The sequence below is a fragment of the Ctenopharyngodon idella genome, chromosome 5 (genome assembly GCF_019924925.1).
Source record: "Ctenopharyngodon idella isolate HZGC_01 chromosome 5, HZGC01, whole genome shotgun sequence".
Lineage (NCBI taxonomy): Eukaryota > Metazoa > Chordata > Actinopteri > Cypriniformes > Xenocyprididae > Ctenopharyngodon > Ctenopharyngodon idella.
The window spans coordinates 25178345-25198941 of record NC_067224.1 but is presented as its reverse complement, the minus strand read 5'-3'; the positions used below and the strand labels follow the sequence as shown (position 1 = coordinate 25198941).

General features: G+C 36.1%; 1 protein-coding gene across 3 annotated transcripts in view; it reads right to left on the bottom strand.

Annotated features, from left to right (window-relative positions):
- Positions 1-3578: 3578 nt before the first annotated feature.
- The window catches only part of arhgap20b (Rho GTPase activating protein 20b), a 54195-nt gene continuing 37176 nt past the window's right edge, over positions 3579-20597 (bottom strand). For all 3 annotated transcript variants that reach the window (XM_051894433.1, XM_051894432.1, XM_051894434.1), the window contains 2 exons: positions 16406-16520; positions 3579-10530 (listed from right to left, as the gene is read on the bottom strand). In XM_051894433.1, the coding sequence (XP_051750393.1) occupies positions 8672-10530; positions 16406-16520 (1974 nt within the window). In that variant the 3' untranslated portion in view covers positions 3579-8671. The remainder of the gene's footprint in view (positions 10531-16405; positions 16521-20597) is intronic.

Sequence of the window (20597 nt, the reverse complement as noted above, 5' to 3'; positions counted from 1 at the left end):
GTAATCTTCCACACATGGACAGATAGTCAGAAGCATATCTCCATTCGTCAGGATGCTGACTATCGGTCCCTCAACTTGGATGCACAGGATGTCTTGTTAAGTCATGAAAAGGCATCTGCATGTCTAAAAACAGGAAAGTTTCTCAAAACATACTGATAAGTTGTACTTTTCTCTCAGTGAGAGGTACAGACAATATTCAAAATTATTTTCTAGCATTTGAAAAGGAAAATAAATGCTTTACCATAAGTTGAAGAAGTCATTCAAATAATTTAATATTTAGAAAGATAAATGTTAATTAAAAACTCAAAAGATACGTATTGAAGCGGCAGTGGATTCCAGAATCCACCCCTTCAATTCGTATATAAGTTGTAGTCTTTTCGGTGTTCAGTTGTTCGTTCTCATTAATGCGTCTGTTGAATTACCTTCTGAGTTTGTTAATAAAGACTTTTAACCTAATCTTCTTTATCATCGTATGCTTACTGCAACTGTGTGACAATTATACAGGCATCCAGTGGCCACACATTGGTATTAGAGATGATAAATGGTGCATAGGTAACACTTTAGTATAGGGAAAATGTATTCACTATTAACTACGACTTTTCTCTCAATAAACTCCTAATTTACTGCTTATTAATAGTTAGTAAGTTAGTTGTTAAGTTTAGGTATTGGGTAGAATTAAGAATGTAGAATAAGGTCATGCAGAATAAGGCATTAATATGTGCTTAATAATTACTAATAAACAGCCAATATTCTAGTAATATGCACGCTAATAAGCAACTAGTTAAAAGACCCTAAAACAGTGCAGTGTTACCAGTGCATAATTTATAGCTACCTTAACAGTCCATTTACAACTAATGCGTTCATATTTGAAAACTGCATGCACACTCCAAATCTGTGGACCTCAGCACATTTGTGTCGTTACTATGATAGCCATTGTGGATGTGCCAAGAAACTGCAGTCTGAACAGAAAAAAATATTTCACTTGTAGGCTACGAAAGTTGGAGAAATGTACTGTATCAAATCAATATGTATACACATATTGCTATTTAAGATTTGAGTGTTTACCTAATCAGTTTTTATATTATTTTGTATGTAATCTTAAATGATCTTGTTTGAGGATGGGGTGGGATTTCACCTAGGCATCAAAATGGCTAAACAGCCCTGCTGAGGTAATTATGTTACATACAAACAAAAGAGGCATACAAGCGTTCAGGTGTTCAAGCAGTGATGTCAAATGGGTGCTAAAATAAGTGAGAGGCCGGTCACTGCAGAGCCATGGGTGGAGCATGAAATCAATCTCCCCCTTTCTAGATGAATTTGGGCGTAATGGGTGGTGCAAGAAGACCCAACTACACCCTAACTTTACCCATAACTCTTATCCCTCCACCCATTAGATCCATTGAGGTGGAGCTGGACTAGGTCAAGCTCAACCCATGACATTCAGAGAGATAGAGAGCTGGATGTTATTTGGCTCTGCAGTAAACACCACTTGAAAATAAATCAGCACAGAGTCTTCTGAGGTCAGGTTGTGGATTATTCACCTTATTCTTAATGTAATAGTCGGCACAGCAATTGAAACTTGATTGCGTTAAGGCTTACTGTCTCATCCGCTTCCAGTTATTTTAGCTTTACAAAAACTGTCCATTATGCTGCTTGATATTGCAAACTGTTATTTGTTATATTATTTGAATTTATTATCATAATCATAAACACACTGGTTTATAGCACAAATTATTTTACCATTGAATGCATTTTGTTATTCTGCCAGTTATTTCCTATAGCAGTTAATGAACCAGAAGTGCTCACACAATCACAAAAAATAGCTTCCTTCCACGTTGCTTCATAAGGTGAATAGTGGAAATCCAACCAAGAAGACTATGATTTGAATATGGAGATCAGGGTTAGAAGTGAACGATTAAACCATGCAGGTAATCTTTTTAACAAAAAAAACTTTTTATTTATTTATTTATTGTTACATTTTTTGTGTTTTAAACGTTGCTTAAAAGAATCTAATAAGCAGTTTAACAGCAGGCAAGAAGTATGTCAACAATTACTTTTAAAAATAAAACGAGAATACTCAATGCCGTATAAGGAGTGACAGTTAACTCTTGTCCCCCTATATTCTACATTATTATTATTATTATTATTTTTTTAAAAATCTAGTTGGAAATTTAAGAGGCACATTGTAATACAGAGAATTATATAGGTCTTCACTGTTTTAAAAAATATATATAGAATGATACAACAACTACAATGTCAATTTCTCAAAGGAATGTGGTGTGTTTTTGTGCTAGAATTATAAAACAGTTTTTTTTAGCTCACTCTGTTTTATTGATTTAAATTATCCTATGGTACTTTATTTCGATGGTCCACTTTAGACATTCTACTAACTATAAGTAAGTTTGCAACTACATGTCAGCTAACTCTAATTAGAGTATTAGTAGACTGTAGTAAACTGTTAGGTTAGACTAGGTGTTAGAATAAGTTGGCATGTACTTGCAAAGTTACTTACAGTGAGTAGAATGACTAAAGTGGACCATCGAAATAAAGCGTCCTCAAATTAGATTTTAAGTGGAGTGGGCAACACGAGTATTCCCATTGCTACTCTTCACATTTGTTAAAAAATTGCACACTCATAGGAATTGAGATTAGTATTTTAATGAGTCACACAGTGTATTTTGCCATCATGTGCTTTTAGAACCCTGCTTCCACTTCTGCAGTCCACATTACGTCAGCCTCAAGTGTGTTTTTGTTTGTTTATTTGTTTGTTTGTTAAAGAAAGAGAAATGCAGTTTGCATCAAATGGTTGTTGAGATATAAAAATGTATATGACCGAAACAGTAAGCGTTAACAACTAACCCGATATCTGTGCATGAAAAAATTAATAAAACTTTGCATTAGTCTGGAAAGCATACTTTCCTCCACCATGTTTGAAAGATAAGGATTCTGTCAACTTGGGTTAATTAAAATGATCTCAGAGCTTCCTAGCCACAATTACGACCTGAGTGGGAGCACACATGCAACTTCTGATTTGTTAACTCATGTTTATGATAAATCTGATAGCATGTGAATGCAGAATTATTGGCATTGCCATTAATATCTTCTAAACAAGTTCATTCTAAGGATATTGATTGTTGTAACTGATGTATATTTTGAGATGCCCTGTCTGAACTGATAGGGCCAGTCTGTACTCTCTTTTAATGTTACATTTATTTTAATTTTCCATGCACTTGGTGGATGCTTTTATCTAAAGTGACTTAAATCACATTCAAGGTATAGGCTAACGTTTTTCTTTTATCAGTTCATGCATTCCCTGGGAATCAAACCCATGAACTTGGTGTTGCTAGTGCCATGCGCTACTGTTTACACTGAATGTTTTAAAATCAAATCAGTTCAATTGATTGAGTGAACCTCCATTCATTTTGACATTCTGGGCATTTACTTAAACGCTAACCAAGCAGGTTTTCAAGCATATGCCTGCAATCTTGATCTCTTTACAGAAGTCTCTAAAAACAACACATTTTGTCTTTGAGGTGATGCTTTTCCTTGTTTGAGTAATGAAACAAACCAAAATTAGCTCGAGTTTAAAACCAGCTATAAAACTGATTTCAGAATTTATTTAAACACTTTTAAATGTTTGATTAAGCAGTTATTGTGTATATATTATCCTACCTGTGAAAGTAGTTACAACAACAGCAGAGCACACTGCACACATTGTGTTTTTAAATATACAATCTGTGATAATAGTGTTTACATTTACAAAACAAATGAAAACACATTTACTTTGTTTAAATACATGAAAACCACCCGGATAAAGAACACGTGATATACATTTTAATAGTCTTGAACTAGGTGAAAATAAACTGTATAAAGACACCGATAAATTCTGTTAAATGAATGAAAGTGTGTAGATTTTCTCCTCACCTGCTGTTAACTTTGCAACTCCCCACTGCTTTCTGTTGCTTTGGATTATACAGTATAGACTAATGAGGAATATTAGGAAATATTAGAAAACCACATATGAATAACTTGCACATAATGAGAACCTAAACATACAGCTTTTGAGCAATAGTTGGGGGCAGCGTTAAATGTAAGAAGTATCTCACAGCTATCATTTATCATGATTCATTAACAGCACTTTGACACATATGCACGTGTCTGCTCATGCACACACATCTGCAAGCACATCATGCACACTGTCTCAGCAGATTAACAACAGCCGTCTTAAAGGTGGAATGTTGGGTGCCTCTCAAACAAGAGGCTGCGTCCTTCCTAGTCCAGTCCCTTCATAGGCTTGTTTGTTAGAGTCCTTCTCAGCATTAAAGAGTTAGTTCACCCAAAAATGAAAATTCTGTCATTAATTACTCACCCTCATGCCGTTCCAAACCAATAAGTATTGGAACACAAATGAAGATCCTTTTGCTTAAATCTGAGAGCTTCAGAATCAGAATTTTCATTTTTGGGTGAACTATCGCTATAAATGTGGGAATGAGGCGGCCCCCGTGGTCACTACACAAAAATACTATTAAAAAAAATACTTTACATTAAAAACTTTGTTAACTGCCTTTCTATTAATGTAGTACAGGCAATGATAACCATCTGTGGTCTCCCAGTATTTTAAATTTTTTTTGTCTTACATAGTGAAATTGGACAAGCTCAGTGCCAATTCATTCTGTGTGCGGGTGATTGGAGGACACAAAGGAAACAATTGATGCATCCTTCAAAACAAGCCGAATGAAGGACGAAATGAAGTCTGCCTTCAAAGCATCTTTTAAACTGAGGCGTCCTTTGAAGGAGCTTGATGACCTGGCAGCCGAGATATGCAGCGTTACTATGCAGACTCAGCCTTCTGATTGAGAAGCACCCACTTTGTGGTTGTGTGACAAGAGAAAGAGTTGAATAAATAATAAATAAAGAGCTTTCAGGTCAATCTGTGACCTTTAGGTCCTTTTTGGTAAAATTCACAGGTCAGAGCTCACCAAAGGTGGACAAGGAGCACTCTATTATACCTGTTATCTCATGTTCACATGAATGAAAGTGAATGGAGCACGAAGTCTAGTTTGATGGCACCTTAAATATAAACATCCCTCTATACCTCTTCCTCATCTGTACTGCAGGATCTCATCCAGTCATAACCACCATCAGCCAGAAAAAGAAAACATGTATTTCATCACTGCCTGCATCTATAATGTTACTTTGGATGGACAGATCACAATCATTTATTGACAGATTTAATTAATTCTTTATTTGCAACTACTCATTATTACGCATTATGTATTTTCTCCCCCCAATGTTTCATCTTCATCCTACATAACCAGCTTTATCTTTTCCATTGTTTTTAGTCATTAAAGATTATAAGGCACTAATCTGATTGCAATGATTTGCTGAAGGTAATTTTGATAACAGAAGAAATCTGTCAAGGTTTTTGTATAGAACTGCCATTCAGTTTTCACAGATGAGGATAAAGCACAGGAATATCATACCGGACAGCTAATATTGCTTAAATTCGGCATGAAATCAAAACTGACAATTCATATTTTTTATGGGATATTGCAGTAATTATTATGAATAATTTATCTGCGCACATCATTTTTTTATCCATCTGCCCTCGTAATCTCTAACCAAAATAACTCTCCCTCCCTCTTGCAGCAACATCTCTTGTCTTCTCTGATGACACGTTTTCAGCACAGGGGCGGGACAACCTGTCACTCACATGAGATCGCAACAATAACCCCAACAATGATTCAATCAATTCCTAATGGAGAAAAAAAATCCTGTCCTACATTTTTTCTTTTTCAAGAAGCCGTTTCACTTGGATACACGTCACAATAGGGAAAAAAAGACTATTGCAACTTACATTTCATGATAAAACTTACATTTTATCCTGAATACAGAACTGAACATGAACAATTCTACTTCTTAATCTAAATGGACTTGGTGAAATCCATGCAGACACAAATTACGAGCTGTCAGTCCTGCAGTTCCTTGTGCTCAGGGGCAGAAATGTTTCTTACAGCTTATTCAATTTTAAAGAATTTTTTGCTCTAACAAAAGACCTTGTATGTTTGTTCCATGAATCAACATGTTACCTGCCATTAAAAAAAAAAAACAAAACAGCAGTTGTATCTGGAAGGCACTCTCCCTTCAAATATGCACTTCAAGTAATAACAGAAAGAGAATGTCAAGAGAATCTCCACACACTCAAAGAATGTTTCAGCTGCTTTTATCCAGTCATAGGGGTCAAAGTCATAGGAGTCCAAAACAACATTGTACCCCACAGACTTTAATTATATGGAAGAAAAAGAAAAAAAAATCAGCTGAAACATTTTTCAGGATATCTTTCTTTGTATTGTGCAGAGGAAAAGAAGTCATACAGGTTTGGAATTACATGAGGTGATCACAGAATCTTATTTTTTTGGTGAACTATCCCTTTAAATATTCTAGCATGAAAAGCTAGCAGTTTATTTCTAAAACAAACATATGTTCTTGTGAATATTTTAACTTTTAGTATTATAGTTTAGTATTTTGGTGGGAAACAACAGCATAAATATCCTAATTATTAGAAATGGTTTTGATTCTGTGATGTTTGTGATATTAATGGTTTGTCCCACTTTAAAACATTCCATCAACATGGATAAAAATCTATACATTTTCAAAAGTAAGTTGAAAGGATCAAAAGTTGATACCCTTATGTAAGCTGTCAATCTCCTAGACCTAGTGCACTTATACTTTAGATGTTTATTTCCATCATATTAGGCTTGAAGAAAACATTTTCTTGCCATTGTGTAAATAATCAAATTGGGTAAATAATCAATCCATTCTCCAAACCACTTCTTTGTAGGTTGGCGGGTATGCTGGAGCCTATCCCAGCATTCACACACAGACTCAATCACATTTACACTCACAGCTACGGATGATTTTAGTGCCCCCAATTCACATATGCTGCATGTCGTTGTATTGTGGACGTGCAGTGCTTCCCACTGAACCACTGTGCACAAAAACAAACATGATTCTGAACCACATGATTATTTAAAAAAAAAAAAAAGGGTTGTCATTGGATCTACATGATGCACACTCACGTCTAAACACATCCCACATCTTACACAGATCAGTTTCCCTGGGTTATATCTTTTTTTTCTTTTCTTTTTTTTGCTCTCTTCACATACAGTAGGTCCCTTCTACTATATTTGTTCCTATAGTGATGCACTTTGTGACGTCTACTGTTTACATCACATTGATTTTCTAGTTCTACATGCGTGTTGCTGTTCATGCATTCAACACCAGATTCTTTCTGTTTTTATTATGTTTTGTTACGTCTTATTATCTGTCTCAATCTTATGCTTGAACTTTGCACATGCGCCCCCTATACCAGAGCACTCCAGCCAAAATGTTGTTTTGACTAAACTTTTCCATTACTGTTACTCTATTATACAGCCATTTTAAAATAATCAAAAAAAATGTGAATTCATAAAAATTGCTTTGAGAATTGCCAGCCACTTAGGATGGCAGCATTCTCTGAGGCAACATTGTGTGTATGGAGACTGGAGATTTCATATTCAGAGCAGTTCAATGCGATTGCACCTGCTCACAATTGCACGCTTCCCTCTCATTGAAAATGAGTCATGACTGGAATTTTCCAGTGCTTTTCTTCACTGTGTGTGTGTGTGTGTGTATATTATATATATATATATATATATATATATATATATATATACACGCACACACACACTCTCTAAACCAAGGTTCCAACAGGGTTCAGAGGGCCGTGAAAAAAAATTTTTTTACAAAACGTATATTTTAGAGATGACAAAGGTAACATATACAATTTTTGCAATTAATCTCATGATTTATGACCAGAATTTAGAAAGCATATTGTAAAACTGAAAAATAATATTGTAAAATTCAGTTAATATGTTTGAAATCGTTGTGTTAAACATATTTAATTAATATCTTAAAGGGATAGTTCACCCAAAAATTGTCATCATTTCATTCTTATGTTGTGCCAAACTTTAATGACTTTAGGACACAAAAGAAGATATTTTGAGAAATGACTGATTTTGTCCACATACTGAAAGTCACTGGGGTCCAGTGTTGTTTGGACCCCAATGTTTCTCAAAATATCTTCTTTTTATAAGGTTTGAAAACAACTAAACATTAAGTCTTTTTTTATGAATCATTCCTACTATGCAGTACATTAGTTGTCTGTACATTAGTCATCTTATTTTGAATAAATTATTATACTCAACACTGTTAAAAATGAAAATCTTATTAGTTTACTTTGTTTTAAGCTTTGGTTTAGTTTGGTTTCAGTTTTGTGATATGAATGTTAATGAATTTATAGTTCATTTTATTTTGTATAGCCAGAGCAATATGAGCATTCCATTCACACAACTGCATCACTCCCATCTCTGTGTGCTGTCTCTTCAGAAGCCTTTGAAATGGCACAATCCTTGCAATGCAATCCTTGTGGAAATGCTTTTTCATTTTATGCCTTTAACCTCTACTCCATACACATACATATACACAAAAAACATCCTCCCGCTAATTCTCATAAAATCTGCAGACTCTATGCCTAACCTCGTTCTTACGAAAAAAAAAAAAAAAACACATTGAGATCAAATGTTGCATACACTTCATCTCCTCATAGTATTACATAACTAGAAAGATTCAATTATGGTAATGACTTGTTCTGTGCCATCCCTCTGCTACCAGGGAGCTTGATACAGATTGTGTGGCGAAAGGTTCCTGAGGATTTGCTAGCAGGTTTTGGATAGGCCACGCTCTGATTAGCATTGCTGTGAATAAGCTTTATACTGGGGTTAACATTATAACCACCCCTAATGCTAACAGTGGGGCTAGCAGGTTCAGTAATACAGCCACTGCTGTGTAGGTCATCAACAGTGCTCACGCTATGACTAATACATTTGACGCTCTGAATGGTATTTTCTGCTGGATAACTGCTTACACCATTGCTAATATCAGTTGCGACAATGCTAACATTAGCTTTATTACACAAACCTGCGTCTGTCACACCCACATCATCAGGGGGAGTACAATGTGTCCTCACCTGGACTGACGTTTGCTGCGGTGGTGTAGAAAGTAACACTAGCGGAACATTATGACCGTAAAACAGTGTCTGTGGGATATGTACCTGAACAGATTCTCGTACTTTTCCCTCCTTGTCTACACTGAATCCTGGCTCAATTTTCTGCTCTGCTTCTATCGGCAAGTTTGCAGTTTGATCTGTGACCTCAGAATGTTTGAGCATCACTCTTCCACCAAAAGGAAAGACTGTGATTTTCATTCTGCTCACTTTCTGCCCACCTGAGGCATGCATGTTTGAGCAAGTATTTTTTTTTCGCTCTAGCTGGAGCTGACTTACAGAGTTTTCTCCTTTGGTAATGGATTGCTTTTGTGTCATTGTGGGAGTGTGTGTGAGTGTTTGTGTCACTTGGGATTCCTGTATCTCATTGTCAGCCTGATTCGCCTGTGGGACTGTCCATACACTGCAGGGATTCAGTGAAATCGCTTGCGAGCTCACGTCAGGATTGGGCTCTATCTGGCATGCGGCGGAGGATTGTAATGGATTCATACTAAACTCCACGCTGCACACAGACACAGAGTGTCTTGTTTCACCTTTAACCTCATGAATATCACAGAAGGACTCACAGCTCATGGCATCCTCACTCTCAGCTCTTTCTCCATCCTTCACTACTTTCTCTCCATCACAGTCATTAAAAGCTGCTTCAAATCCACTCTCTTTCTCATTTTCAGTCTCTTGATCTCGCTCTTTCCAAATGTCCTCTTCCTCTTCGTAAGTGAAAGTACTTGTCCACCGCTTTCTGGACATTTCAGGTGTAAGAGGCCGCAGTCTCGCAGCAGTTCCGAAAAGAAAAGGCCGGGACTGTGTATCTTGAGGGCTGGGGATTGGATCGGCGGAGCTAAGGGATAACGTACTATCCAGTGAGCTGAGGGAAGAAGTGGTAGTAGATGACAGACTTGACATGCTGGCTAATCTCTGAGCAGGATGACGGAAACGTGTGGGGATTTGTGGCGACTTCCAGAAAGTGTAACGTCGTCGCCTGGTACCCATTCCAGAATTGTGTGATTGTTGTTCTGGGCTCAGCCCCATGGAGCCTTGTGACTGTTCATTTCTGCTGTCTATTACAGTGGCATCATAGCTGGATTGGCGGATAACAGGAGTATGAGTTGGTGCCGGTGTTTGGGGTGTGGAAAAATACATGGAAGGTTCAGAGAGGCATCGATCGCGTGATTGGCTGAGCTCCCCAACTCCCAGCATACTCACAGAAGCACTGGAACGTGATGAAATGGAATCCAGTGTTCCACAGCTGTAGGCACCTTCTGTTGATGGCATATCAGTATGAAAGGGCCGGGGTCTTCTCTTCTCTTTCAGGGAAAGTGCAGCCAAAGGGAGGAAAAGGGGATGTACTTCAGGCAATAGTTGGGAAGAAACGGTGAAGTCTTGATCTGTGTCCTCTGAAGAGGAGTGCTGAAGAATATATGATGCATCTAGAGAAGAGAAAGAATTTAAAGATATTGCAGCTGTCATTTTAACATACATAATAAAAACTAATGGATAAGACTACAGAGGTATGAAATCATATTTCATTAGTTTAAACACAAAATGCTTTTCACAAGTTTGTTTTCCTATATAATCTTTAAGCTAATAAGGTTAAGCGTATTTGGCTTGCTGTCTGCCGTGGAGGGGCTCGAGGAAACAGATTCAAGATATATACCCCCCAGAGGGACTACTAGTGCTTGGAAGAGGAGTATGATAAATGAGATGCCTAAATTATGTTGGTGGAGTTGGGAAGGTGGAGGGATATCGAAACAGCTGATGCCAGAGCAGGGTGAGTAGCTGCTTATATGCTCTGGCCATTAATTGAAAGATTAGGGTTCACTCCTCTTGAAATTATGTTTGTGAACTTCACAAAAATAAGCACGAATGATCTGAATTGTAACCACTGTGAAAAGTTTACACACACACACATATATATATATATATATATATTTTTTTTTTTTTTTTTTTTTTTTAAAGAGAGCCTCAGAGCACAAATATGAAAACCACTAAAAATATCCGCTGAGATCAGAAAACCACAGGGTATGTTATGTATGCGGTATGTATACATTGAAAAGCATGGATATTTTCTGTATGCATACTCTGATGAACTACTACATTAACTGAAATCTGCATCTGTACAGCAGAGCTCACTATAGGGCTATGATATCCCATAACACAAAGAGTCATGAGCTTCCATTTAATTAAAAAAATTAAATTAAAAATTAAAAAACAAGAAGCAATGGTCACACTTTAGATTAGGGTCCAATTCTCACGATCAACTAACTATTAAACTACTACTTTTGCCTCAATAAACTCATAGTTACTAACTAGTTACTAAGTAGTAGGAATTGGGTAGGATTAAGGGTTGTAGAATATGGACTTGCAGAATAAGGCATTAATATGTGCTTTAAAAGTACTAATAAACAGCTATTATCTTAGTAATATGCATGCTGACAATATACGCATACGAATACTAGAACACTTTTACACAAAAGAGTGACATATCACAATAATGTAGCATACTATACTGTTTAAAATGTTCATTATTGCATCCTGCATGTATTTCACATACCATTTTCATAATATAGAGGGGTATTTTTATGTGCTGTCTGCCTTGTATTAGCAGAAAATTTACAAAAGTAAATCAGTGAACAGAGCACAATAAATATGCTGAATGCAATTTGCAGTAGTACTGTGCAATTTGCACAGTACTACTGTGATCAGTCTTCACTGAGACTGTACAGCATCGCTTTCAATACAATCCAGGAACCTGAAGTGGCTGCTCAAAGTAATAATTCATCCAACACAAAAGAAGATATTTTTATTTAGTTATTTATTTTCTGATCCAAGCAATGAAAGTCAGTGGAGTCAAATGTTGTTTTTGACACATTTGATTTTCACTGTATGGGCAAAAACATGTTTGGAATGACATGAGGGTAAATGATGACAGATTTCTAATTTTAAAGTCCCCCTGTGGTGAAAATCAAGTTTTTAATGTTATTTATATGTCTATGTGATGTTTTATTGTGCTTTAAGACAAACCATGTGCAAATTCATAAGTCAACACCATTGCTGAGTATTTTCTATTTAAACTGCAGTAAACCAAAGGCAGTTTCAAACCCGTGGTTTGAAATCGCTGGTGTTTGTGACGTCACAAACTACCTTGTAACCAAAACCTTTTAAAGACACCTTGTTTGTTTTTCCAAATCAGCCTCATCATCAAGCTCTTTTTCCACAACACAATATAACAGGTGTATGATGTATTATGATGAAATGCTTTTCTCCACTGACATTCTAAGGAGTTCAAAGTGTTTCTAAGGATACTAATTTTTAAAAGACAGCTGTCTGACTCGCGAACGGGAACATGGTATGTGTAACATTGGCAACACATTATTAGCAGCTGTTTGATAATGTAGTAAAGCAAAAGGCTGTGTCCGATGTTGGAAAAAGCGATAATATTGTGCAGCGTTTACCTCAGTAAGTTGACCGAGTGGATCTCTGAACGTGTGCGAGTGAGTGGAGGCGGGGCTAATTAGCATATTGATAGATCTGCATATAATAAATTAAGCAAAGGTGTAGAGTTACATTCAAGCTATTTTAAGGCATGAAGACATTTTGAGCTGTACTTAAGTACTTAAGTATTGAAAGTAAAAGTACAAGTAAATGTAAAATACAAAAGGAGCAAAAAAATATTATTAAAAATTGTTCTATACACAGTTTGAGCAGCAAGATTGTGTTCAGTTTCAACTTTCTTGCATTTTGTTTTCTTTGAATTAAAAAAATGGCAAAATGTTTATTGTAAGTTTTAAATATAAAAAATGCTAATGTATTAATTATACATTGATCATTCATGTTAATTCATAGTGCATTATAACTAATGTAAGAGACAACTTTAAAATGTTAAAACGTAAATGTTGAAATTAACAATGAACAATACTTTTATTAACCTTATTTAATGTTACAAGACTCCAGATCGCTGGATAACGAATGCATAAAAGCGAGCAAATGGATATAAACTAATGCAAATGAATGGTAACAATCGTGACATTAAACAGTGTGTGTTTTTGTCACATTGTTTTAACCGCTTGAGGTACTAGTAATGTTAGCATCCTCTCAGCCTTGGCTTGACGGCAAACATACTCTCCACTAATGCAGCATCTAGTCAACAAACTAATTACTTTATAATGATATGAAAACATGTACTGTTGTGTACACTGTATAACATACCGTTTTGTTGTCTATGTTTTAAATCCGTTTTTGAAGTGTCCCGACGTGCAGCGCGGAGCCTCACGTCACGTGTCAAAACAAACTCTACGAGGCATCAGTGATCGTTTTTATTTCGCCTCTAGAGGCCGCTCTTGTACTGTATAATGACAGCGCACTCTTCTCAGCCGCTCCAGCAAAGTAACGAAAATGCTTTGGGAAAATGTATCGGAGTAAAAGTATACAGTTTATTTGGGAAATGTAGTGGAGTAAAAGTAGAAGTTGACAGAAACATAAAAACTCAAGTAAAGTACAGATTCTCCCCAAAAATACTCAAGTACTAGGAAAAAAGAAAAAGGAGGAAAAAAGAAGCTGCAGCAGCCCCTCTAATGAGTTTACTCACGGCCCTGGGAAATGATGACAGTGTGCCGGTGAGTGTAGCCCGCGAACATGAACACAGACGCGAATAGCACATGGAGTTTTAATGAGTGACGATCCTGCTTTCTGGCGAAACACCTGTCAGATAATGAGCGCTGTGAGCTTATTAAGAGAGTGCCCGTTCAAATAAAAGAAAATTTCCCAGTGAACATGATGGCCGATGATTCACAAACAGCAATTACTTCATTAATATGAAAAATAGTGAAAAGATTAGCCGATCGTGGCTAGTCTACAGCAGCCGCGACTCATCTGTATGGGCAGGTGGGGGCAGAGCCCCACCAAAATATTAATCCAAACATAGACCTCTATATACACTGAATTAATAATAAATTATAAATGTGTTCAGCATTCTACAACAAATATATTTTGGATTTTCTAGACTATTTTAAGTTGTAAAGTGAGCAGTATATATTTAAATGTAGCGCATAGATTCAGCAGGCATGTATTCATGATTAATGGGGCAGCCGGTCTCAGAGCCCTCCCCAGCTCTACAGCGCCCCACTAATTTCCAATGTAAATCTGTGGTGAAAAATGGAACTGCAGCGCCCTCTCATAGAGCGCCATTTGGGCAGATTTCTGACTTATTTCCACGTGACGGTACCTCACGTAAACCTCGCTCCAGATCAAGACGATATCAGGACAGTAACTAGTTGGCTTGTCTGTTCTTCCTATAATGTGGAGTAGCGCATCAAATTAATTAGAGTATTCCTATTCCTAGGAATTCCTACATAGCTTGAAACATTCTAAAACAACATTCGAAAGCAATAAATACTACATTAAGGTAATTCTAAGATGGCATTCTTTGCGTTTGTTGTGTGTACTAAAATCTGTCAATCATCATTAGAACGCCACCCTCAGGCTGAATAACGCAAGGACATTAGAATTCTGCCAAAAGTGTGTCTGATGTGTTCAGCGATTAGGATATATTACAAAATGTTTATCATAAACTAGCGCTAAGACCCAGAATCTGCCCTTCCTAAATTTACCGGCCAGAAGCCGCTACTGGTCTACACAGTGTGAAAAATGGAAGTGCTGTGACTGTCAAATTTTGACGCATTAATATTAAAGTGTAATCACCAATATGGTTAATGAACTGTAAATAGTTTGTTTGTGAATTTAGTTTTTATTATTATTATTATTATTATTATTTGTGAATTCAGTTGCATTTCATTTTACAATGAGAAAATAAAAGTTCCAGATATTTTTAACATGCAGTTTATTTACAAATGTAGAAAAAAAACAATAGAAAAATATATATATAGAAAAAGAGTGTTTTGAGTTCGAAGTTTGACTGTTGGGGCCTCATAGCTGGAATCGCTTAGGGCCCCCAAATCACTAAGTCCGCCACTGCGCATATCTCCTATTAAAAATTAACTAGACACTCGCGACTGCCGCGTCCCGTGTGAAAGGGCCTTAACGTGTGAACACACCGTATTCCAGCATTGCTGTCTTGACAACAATTAGTTTTTGCTTGATATTTTTATAGCCTGAATTCCATTAACTTTAGAGGATTTGTGTGAGGGAAACTAAAATAGCCTATAGTTTTATAGTGTTTATAATGTTTGTAAACATTCTGCATTATTTACCAGTATTTTAGATTATTTCTGAATGTAAAAATAAAATGTGACCTATGTGAGACTTATTTTTTTCCTTTGCATGTTTTTTTAACCATGTTGAAAAAAACCGCATATGCTGGTTAGGTATGTTTTGAAGCATGGAAGCTGGTTTGAGCTGGTTTATGCTGGTCCTTAGCTGGTCCTGAGCTGGAGCTAGTTGCTTAGGACCAGCACTTGACCAGCTTAAACCAGCTCAAACCAGCTTCCATGCTTCAAAACATACCTAACCAGCATATGCTGTTTTTTTCAACAGTAGCAGCAAACATTTTAAAATATCTTGAAAAAATAGTATAATTTCTTTAAACTGTTGACAGGTTTTTCTTTCGTTTAATACATTTAAAATCTTGTTATAAAAGATGATGTTGTATTGGCTATGACCAGACGGCAAATACCAGACTAAGACTCTCTTCGTGTTTTTTAAGTAAAGAAAACGCTGTACTTATTATTATTATTATTATTATTATTAAAGTACAGACAAGAATATGTACGGTAATAATACAGAAGGAACACATGAACAGAAATGTTAAAATAATGATTTTGCTCAGAATCTTTGCTCAGAGTGAACCAATTGAATTTTTTTTTTTTTTTTTTTTTTTTTTTCATTTTTAAGCCCTGTTGACAATAACAATACTTATGATGCAGAACAGGTTTTTGCACTTAAATACATGAAAAAAGGCACACCTGTTAAATAAATTTGCCCCATAGTGCAATATATACTGTGTAGCAGGCTCTGTGATGGTGTCTAAACAGTTTATTGGCATTTCAATCCAGTCTAAGAGAGCTTAAGAGGATCTTGAGAGTGTAAGGGTTGAAATTCAGAGCAAAGCCTGTAGAGTTGTGCTAAAACTCTCTAAAGAATACTCAACATTGTAATCACTGGCAATTTTACAGTGTCTTAAGAGTTATATGAAAGAGATTTAGATTTTTTTTCAACACCTGCAGACAATTGAAATGTGTGTGCGAGTACTGTAAAATCGCACTGTCAAAAAGGCTAATTATTGTATGTTAAGTACATCAATAGGCATCTCATATTAATGAGGTCCCATGGGCAGAACAACACAATTACCTGTGTAGTCATGTGTTTCCTGCTCTGAATTCAACTGCCTGGTGAACAGACTGTCCAGATCATCTCCAAATATGGCAGGCGTGTTTTCTATCAGGTACTGGATGAGCATGGCAACCTGAAGGACAGATGAAAAACACAAAACATCATCAATATGGAAAACAGACACAGCTGGCCTGCAAACATAAACGTTGACTATGGCAGCATATATATCAGAGACTGAAGCACTGTACAAACCAGCTCATGAACTTTGTGTGTTGCACATTTGTCGGAGCATGTAAGTATATCTATGGTGGACACATTTGGTATGCTAGATGACTACCACCTTGTTTCTGTCCAAGTTCTAGAGTGCTTAGACATTAGTTTTGAGATTTCATAGCACAGACCGTATGTGACGCCAGTGTGTGTGCGTGTCTGGCATATCCACAGAGATCCTCACTTCTCTCATAGAAAAAAGCCAATGAATCTTTTACTCCAACTTATTTCAAATACAAACCAGGCCAAAGAAATGGAAAATTAAAATGCATGCAGAGGGAATGGAATGCTCTGTAGCATTTCCACTGGAAAAACAGTATTTAATAGACACCACAGGGTTTTGTGGCTGACAGAAAATGGATAATTATCCACCGATTGATTCATGCTGTTCTCTTCCTAAAGCATTGCTTGAGTTAAGAAATGCATAAGCATCATTGTATGTAGTCCTGGACATGGTGAACTATTCTAACTGCATTAACAGTAAGGTACTAACTCGAATAGCCTGCTCTCATTCAGCACAAATTTGTCTCTGCAATAATTTGTATCCATTATTGGGAGTGAACACAATGTGAAAATTCACAGAAAAAAAATAAGCCGTTGCAAACACAGCAAACATTTGAATCTGCACTGGCACTGCCACTGAGCCAGAGAGAGACGTTGTCATGTATAGGTATGAAAAAAAAAGAAAAAAAAAAGTGATTCTCAATTTCCAGAATCATGCAGCTCATTGAGTAAAAGCAGTATCATAACCTCATGTGATGATGCAGATTGTGAGAAAGAGGGGGAGATCAACTCATTAATACTCTTTAAATTCTGAAAAAAAAAAAAAAAAAAAAAAATAGAATCAGCAGTTTATTATTTCAGAGATTTCTTTATATATGAATAGAACTTCATGTTTTTATGTCTATTGTAACATCCTCAAAACAAAAAGTTTTAGAAAATGATAAACATCATATTTCAACCCTTTTAACCACTGTTTAAGAGTAGGGAGGCGAAAATATATATTCTAGATACATTACTATGCAAATTATTTTTATAAGCGTGTCTTGATACTCCCAGCATGGCTGGGAGCATCAGACCAACTGCAACAACAAGCATTTAAAGACATTTTAAGATGATTTTAGGCAAAATGGCTGAAAAATTATAAATACAGTCACCAGTAATGATTTAATGGTTTATCACTTTTGACCAATAGGTGGCACTGTAACCAAATCGATGTGGTGTGGTCGGAGTAAGGCGACAATGACACATGCAAAGTTTGGTGTCCATATGCCAAAGCATTGCAGAAATACAGCCTCAGAGTCATTTTGGCATCATCCCATTGACTTTGTCAATGCGGTATATGAAAACAGTTTAATCTACTGACACGAAATCCATAACTTTTTTTCATCACAGTCTGAAGATGATACAATTTCATTTTGATGAAAAAAGTAGGTTTTTGAAGGAAATCAAAATGGCTATGGCAAAACTGGTATCTATGTTCTTGGCATGACCCAAGGAATCTATTAAGACCAGTTACAATAGACTAATTTAATCAATAATGGCATTTCACAACAAAATTCTAAATGGCCAATGCCCAAACTGGCCAATATGGAAGAATTGGGAATCGTTCGACTCAGCATGCTGTACCAAATCTAACGAGACCAGTGTTGTGATTTTTGGACAAACCGTTCCAAAGTTATAAGCAAAAATGTCAATTTTTCCATATCTCCAGACCACTAGGTGGCACTGAGCCAAAACTGTGCAGGTAGCCTCAGGTCATGTCTGTCATAACACACACCAAGTTTGGTCAGAATACACTAAAGCCTTGTGGAGATATAGCCTCACATTCTTTTTGGCAGGCACTTCGTCAAATTTGTTTGCACATGGATGGTTTAACAAATCAACTTGAATTCCATTACTTTTTGTCCGCATGGTCTGAAGATAGTCTGGTTCAATTTTCATGAAAATCAGAGTAACAGCCTAGGAGGAGTTCGAAAAAGTCTTTTTTTTTTTTGGAAAAAGAAAAATCTGAAAAAGAATAATAATAAGAACACCAATGATTACAATAGATAATCTAATAAAAAAATCTTCCAAACTAGAGTCCCCCCAGTGCATCTCAGCCATTTCCAGTATGGTTGAAAGTATGAAAGTATGGTTAATAACGGGTAATGGCTGGAAATGCATTACACTACACAAGCGCATACCTAAAGAATGCACTTCATAAACAGTCAAGTAGTTTCTTCCTTATCGATTTCATTACATACCATTAAAGTATGGGAATTTAGCTCATGATTCTTGTGACAGTGAACAATACCCGGATGACATACTGCAGTTTCTGAAGTGTGCAACCATAAGGCCATAGAAGCTGCAATGGCTCTTAAGTGTAAAAGCTATAGGTACCAAGAAATTTGCTACCTATAACTCTTACACTTTCATAATGGAAATGTATGTTCTTTGCCAAACAACACATAGGTTAAAGTATGTCCGGAAGAACTGTATGTCAAGAAGATACTTCATTATCGATTTCATTACATATGAATGTACAGCATGTGGATTCAGCCCATGTTTCTTTGTTTTGACAGTTCTTATCTTTAAACATCCACAAAAAGGCTATCATGTAATACAAACGGAAGTTAAATCTACAGATGCAGTTTACATATTTCTCAGTGTGAAACGCAGAGACTTACAGAAGGTCGCACATATTGGACATGTTTTCTACAGTGAATTAGATCACAGATGTGATCTCATCTCCACTGGATCAAACAGGTCTGAGATCTATTGAATCATGTTAATGAAATTTGTATCACTTAAAATAATATTTATGCCTTATTTTAAGATTTTACAAATTTCAAATTGAATTGAATAATCCTTATATATTTTTCAAATTATGAATTAAGAATTTTAAATGGGTTAAAAAAAAAAACTAGAGCTAATAAAACATTTTGTATAAATATTAATGGAACAAGGGAATGGACAATTTCAGTTTATGTGATTTATATTCATAAATTCTACATCCCTTAATCCTACCTAATTCCTACCCGATACTTAAACTTAACAACTTCCTCACAAACTATTAATAAGCCATAATTAGGAGTTTATTGAGGCAAAAGTAGTAGTTAATAGTTAGTTAATAGTGACAATTGGACCCTAATCTAAAGTGTGACCATAATATTAATAATAAGGATTATTCAATTAAATTTGATGAAATTTTACTATACAATTGAAATTTGTAAATCTTAAAAACAGGCTTAAATAATGCTCCAGCATGAATACCTAGAATTCAAAGACAGCATACATTTCTCCTACCCCCTGATTGATAGTCAATGTGATATGAATTATGCAGAGGGTATGGATTCAGAGAATGTGTATTTATGTATTTATACACCCAGCCTCATACATGGAACTTTTTGGAGTCCGATTATTGGTCTGTTATTTGCCAGTCATATGCCAGTAAATAAGTTGCTATGGAGACCAGTTTTTAATAATCGGCATCTTTAGGTAGCCAGGCAACACACTGCTTTATGCTTTTTCATTCACATGCCCTTTAAATGCCCAGCATGGTCCTCAAATTAATGGAATAAAAGAATTTTCATGACTCATATTATTCCTTCTGTTCGTCGTTTTCTTCCTCTCCTTATCGCATGGCTATAATGTCAGTCATCTCAGGCTCAGCCATGAGAAAATTGAGCTCTGTTTCCTCTCAAAATCTCCCACTCTATTTTCAATCTCTGAGTAAATCACACAGACACCACCACCTCAAGTCTTTTCATTTGCCTCCTATACATTAGGCTCTGACTGTGGGCTGCTGTGCTAGCAGTACCATTCTGTTATTTACAAGTCAAGATCAAACTCTACCAGCAGCTGCAATCTGCTGTTGAAATGTTTATCACCTCTCTCAATGAAAAAAAAAACCTAATCTAACCAACCTCCTCCTTTAATCTACAGCTCAAACTATGGT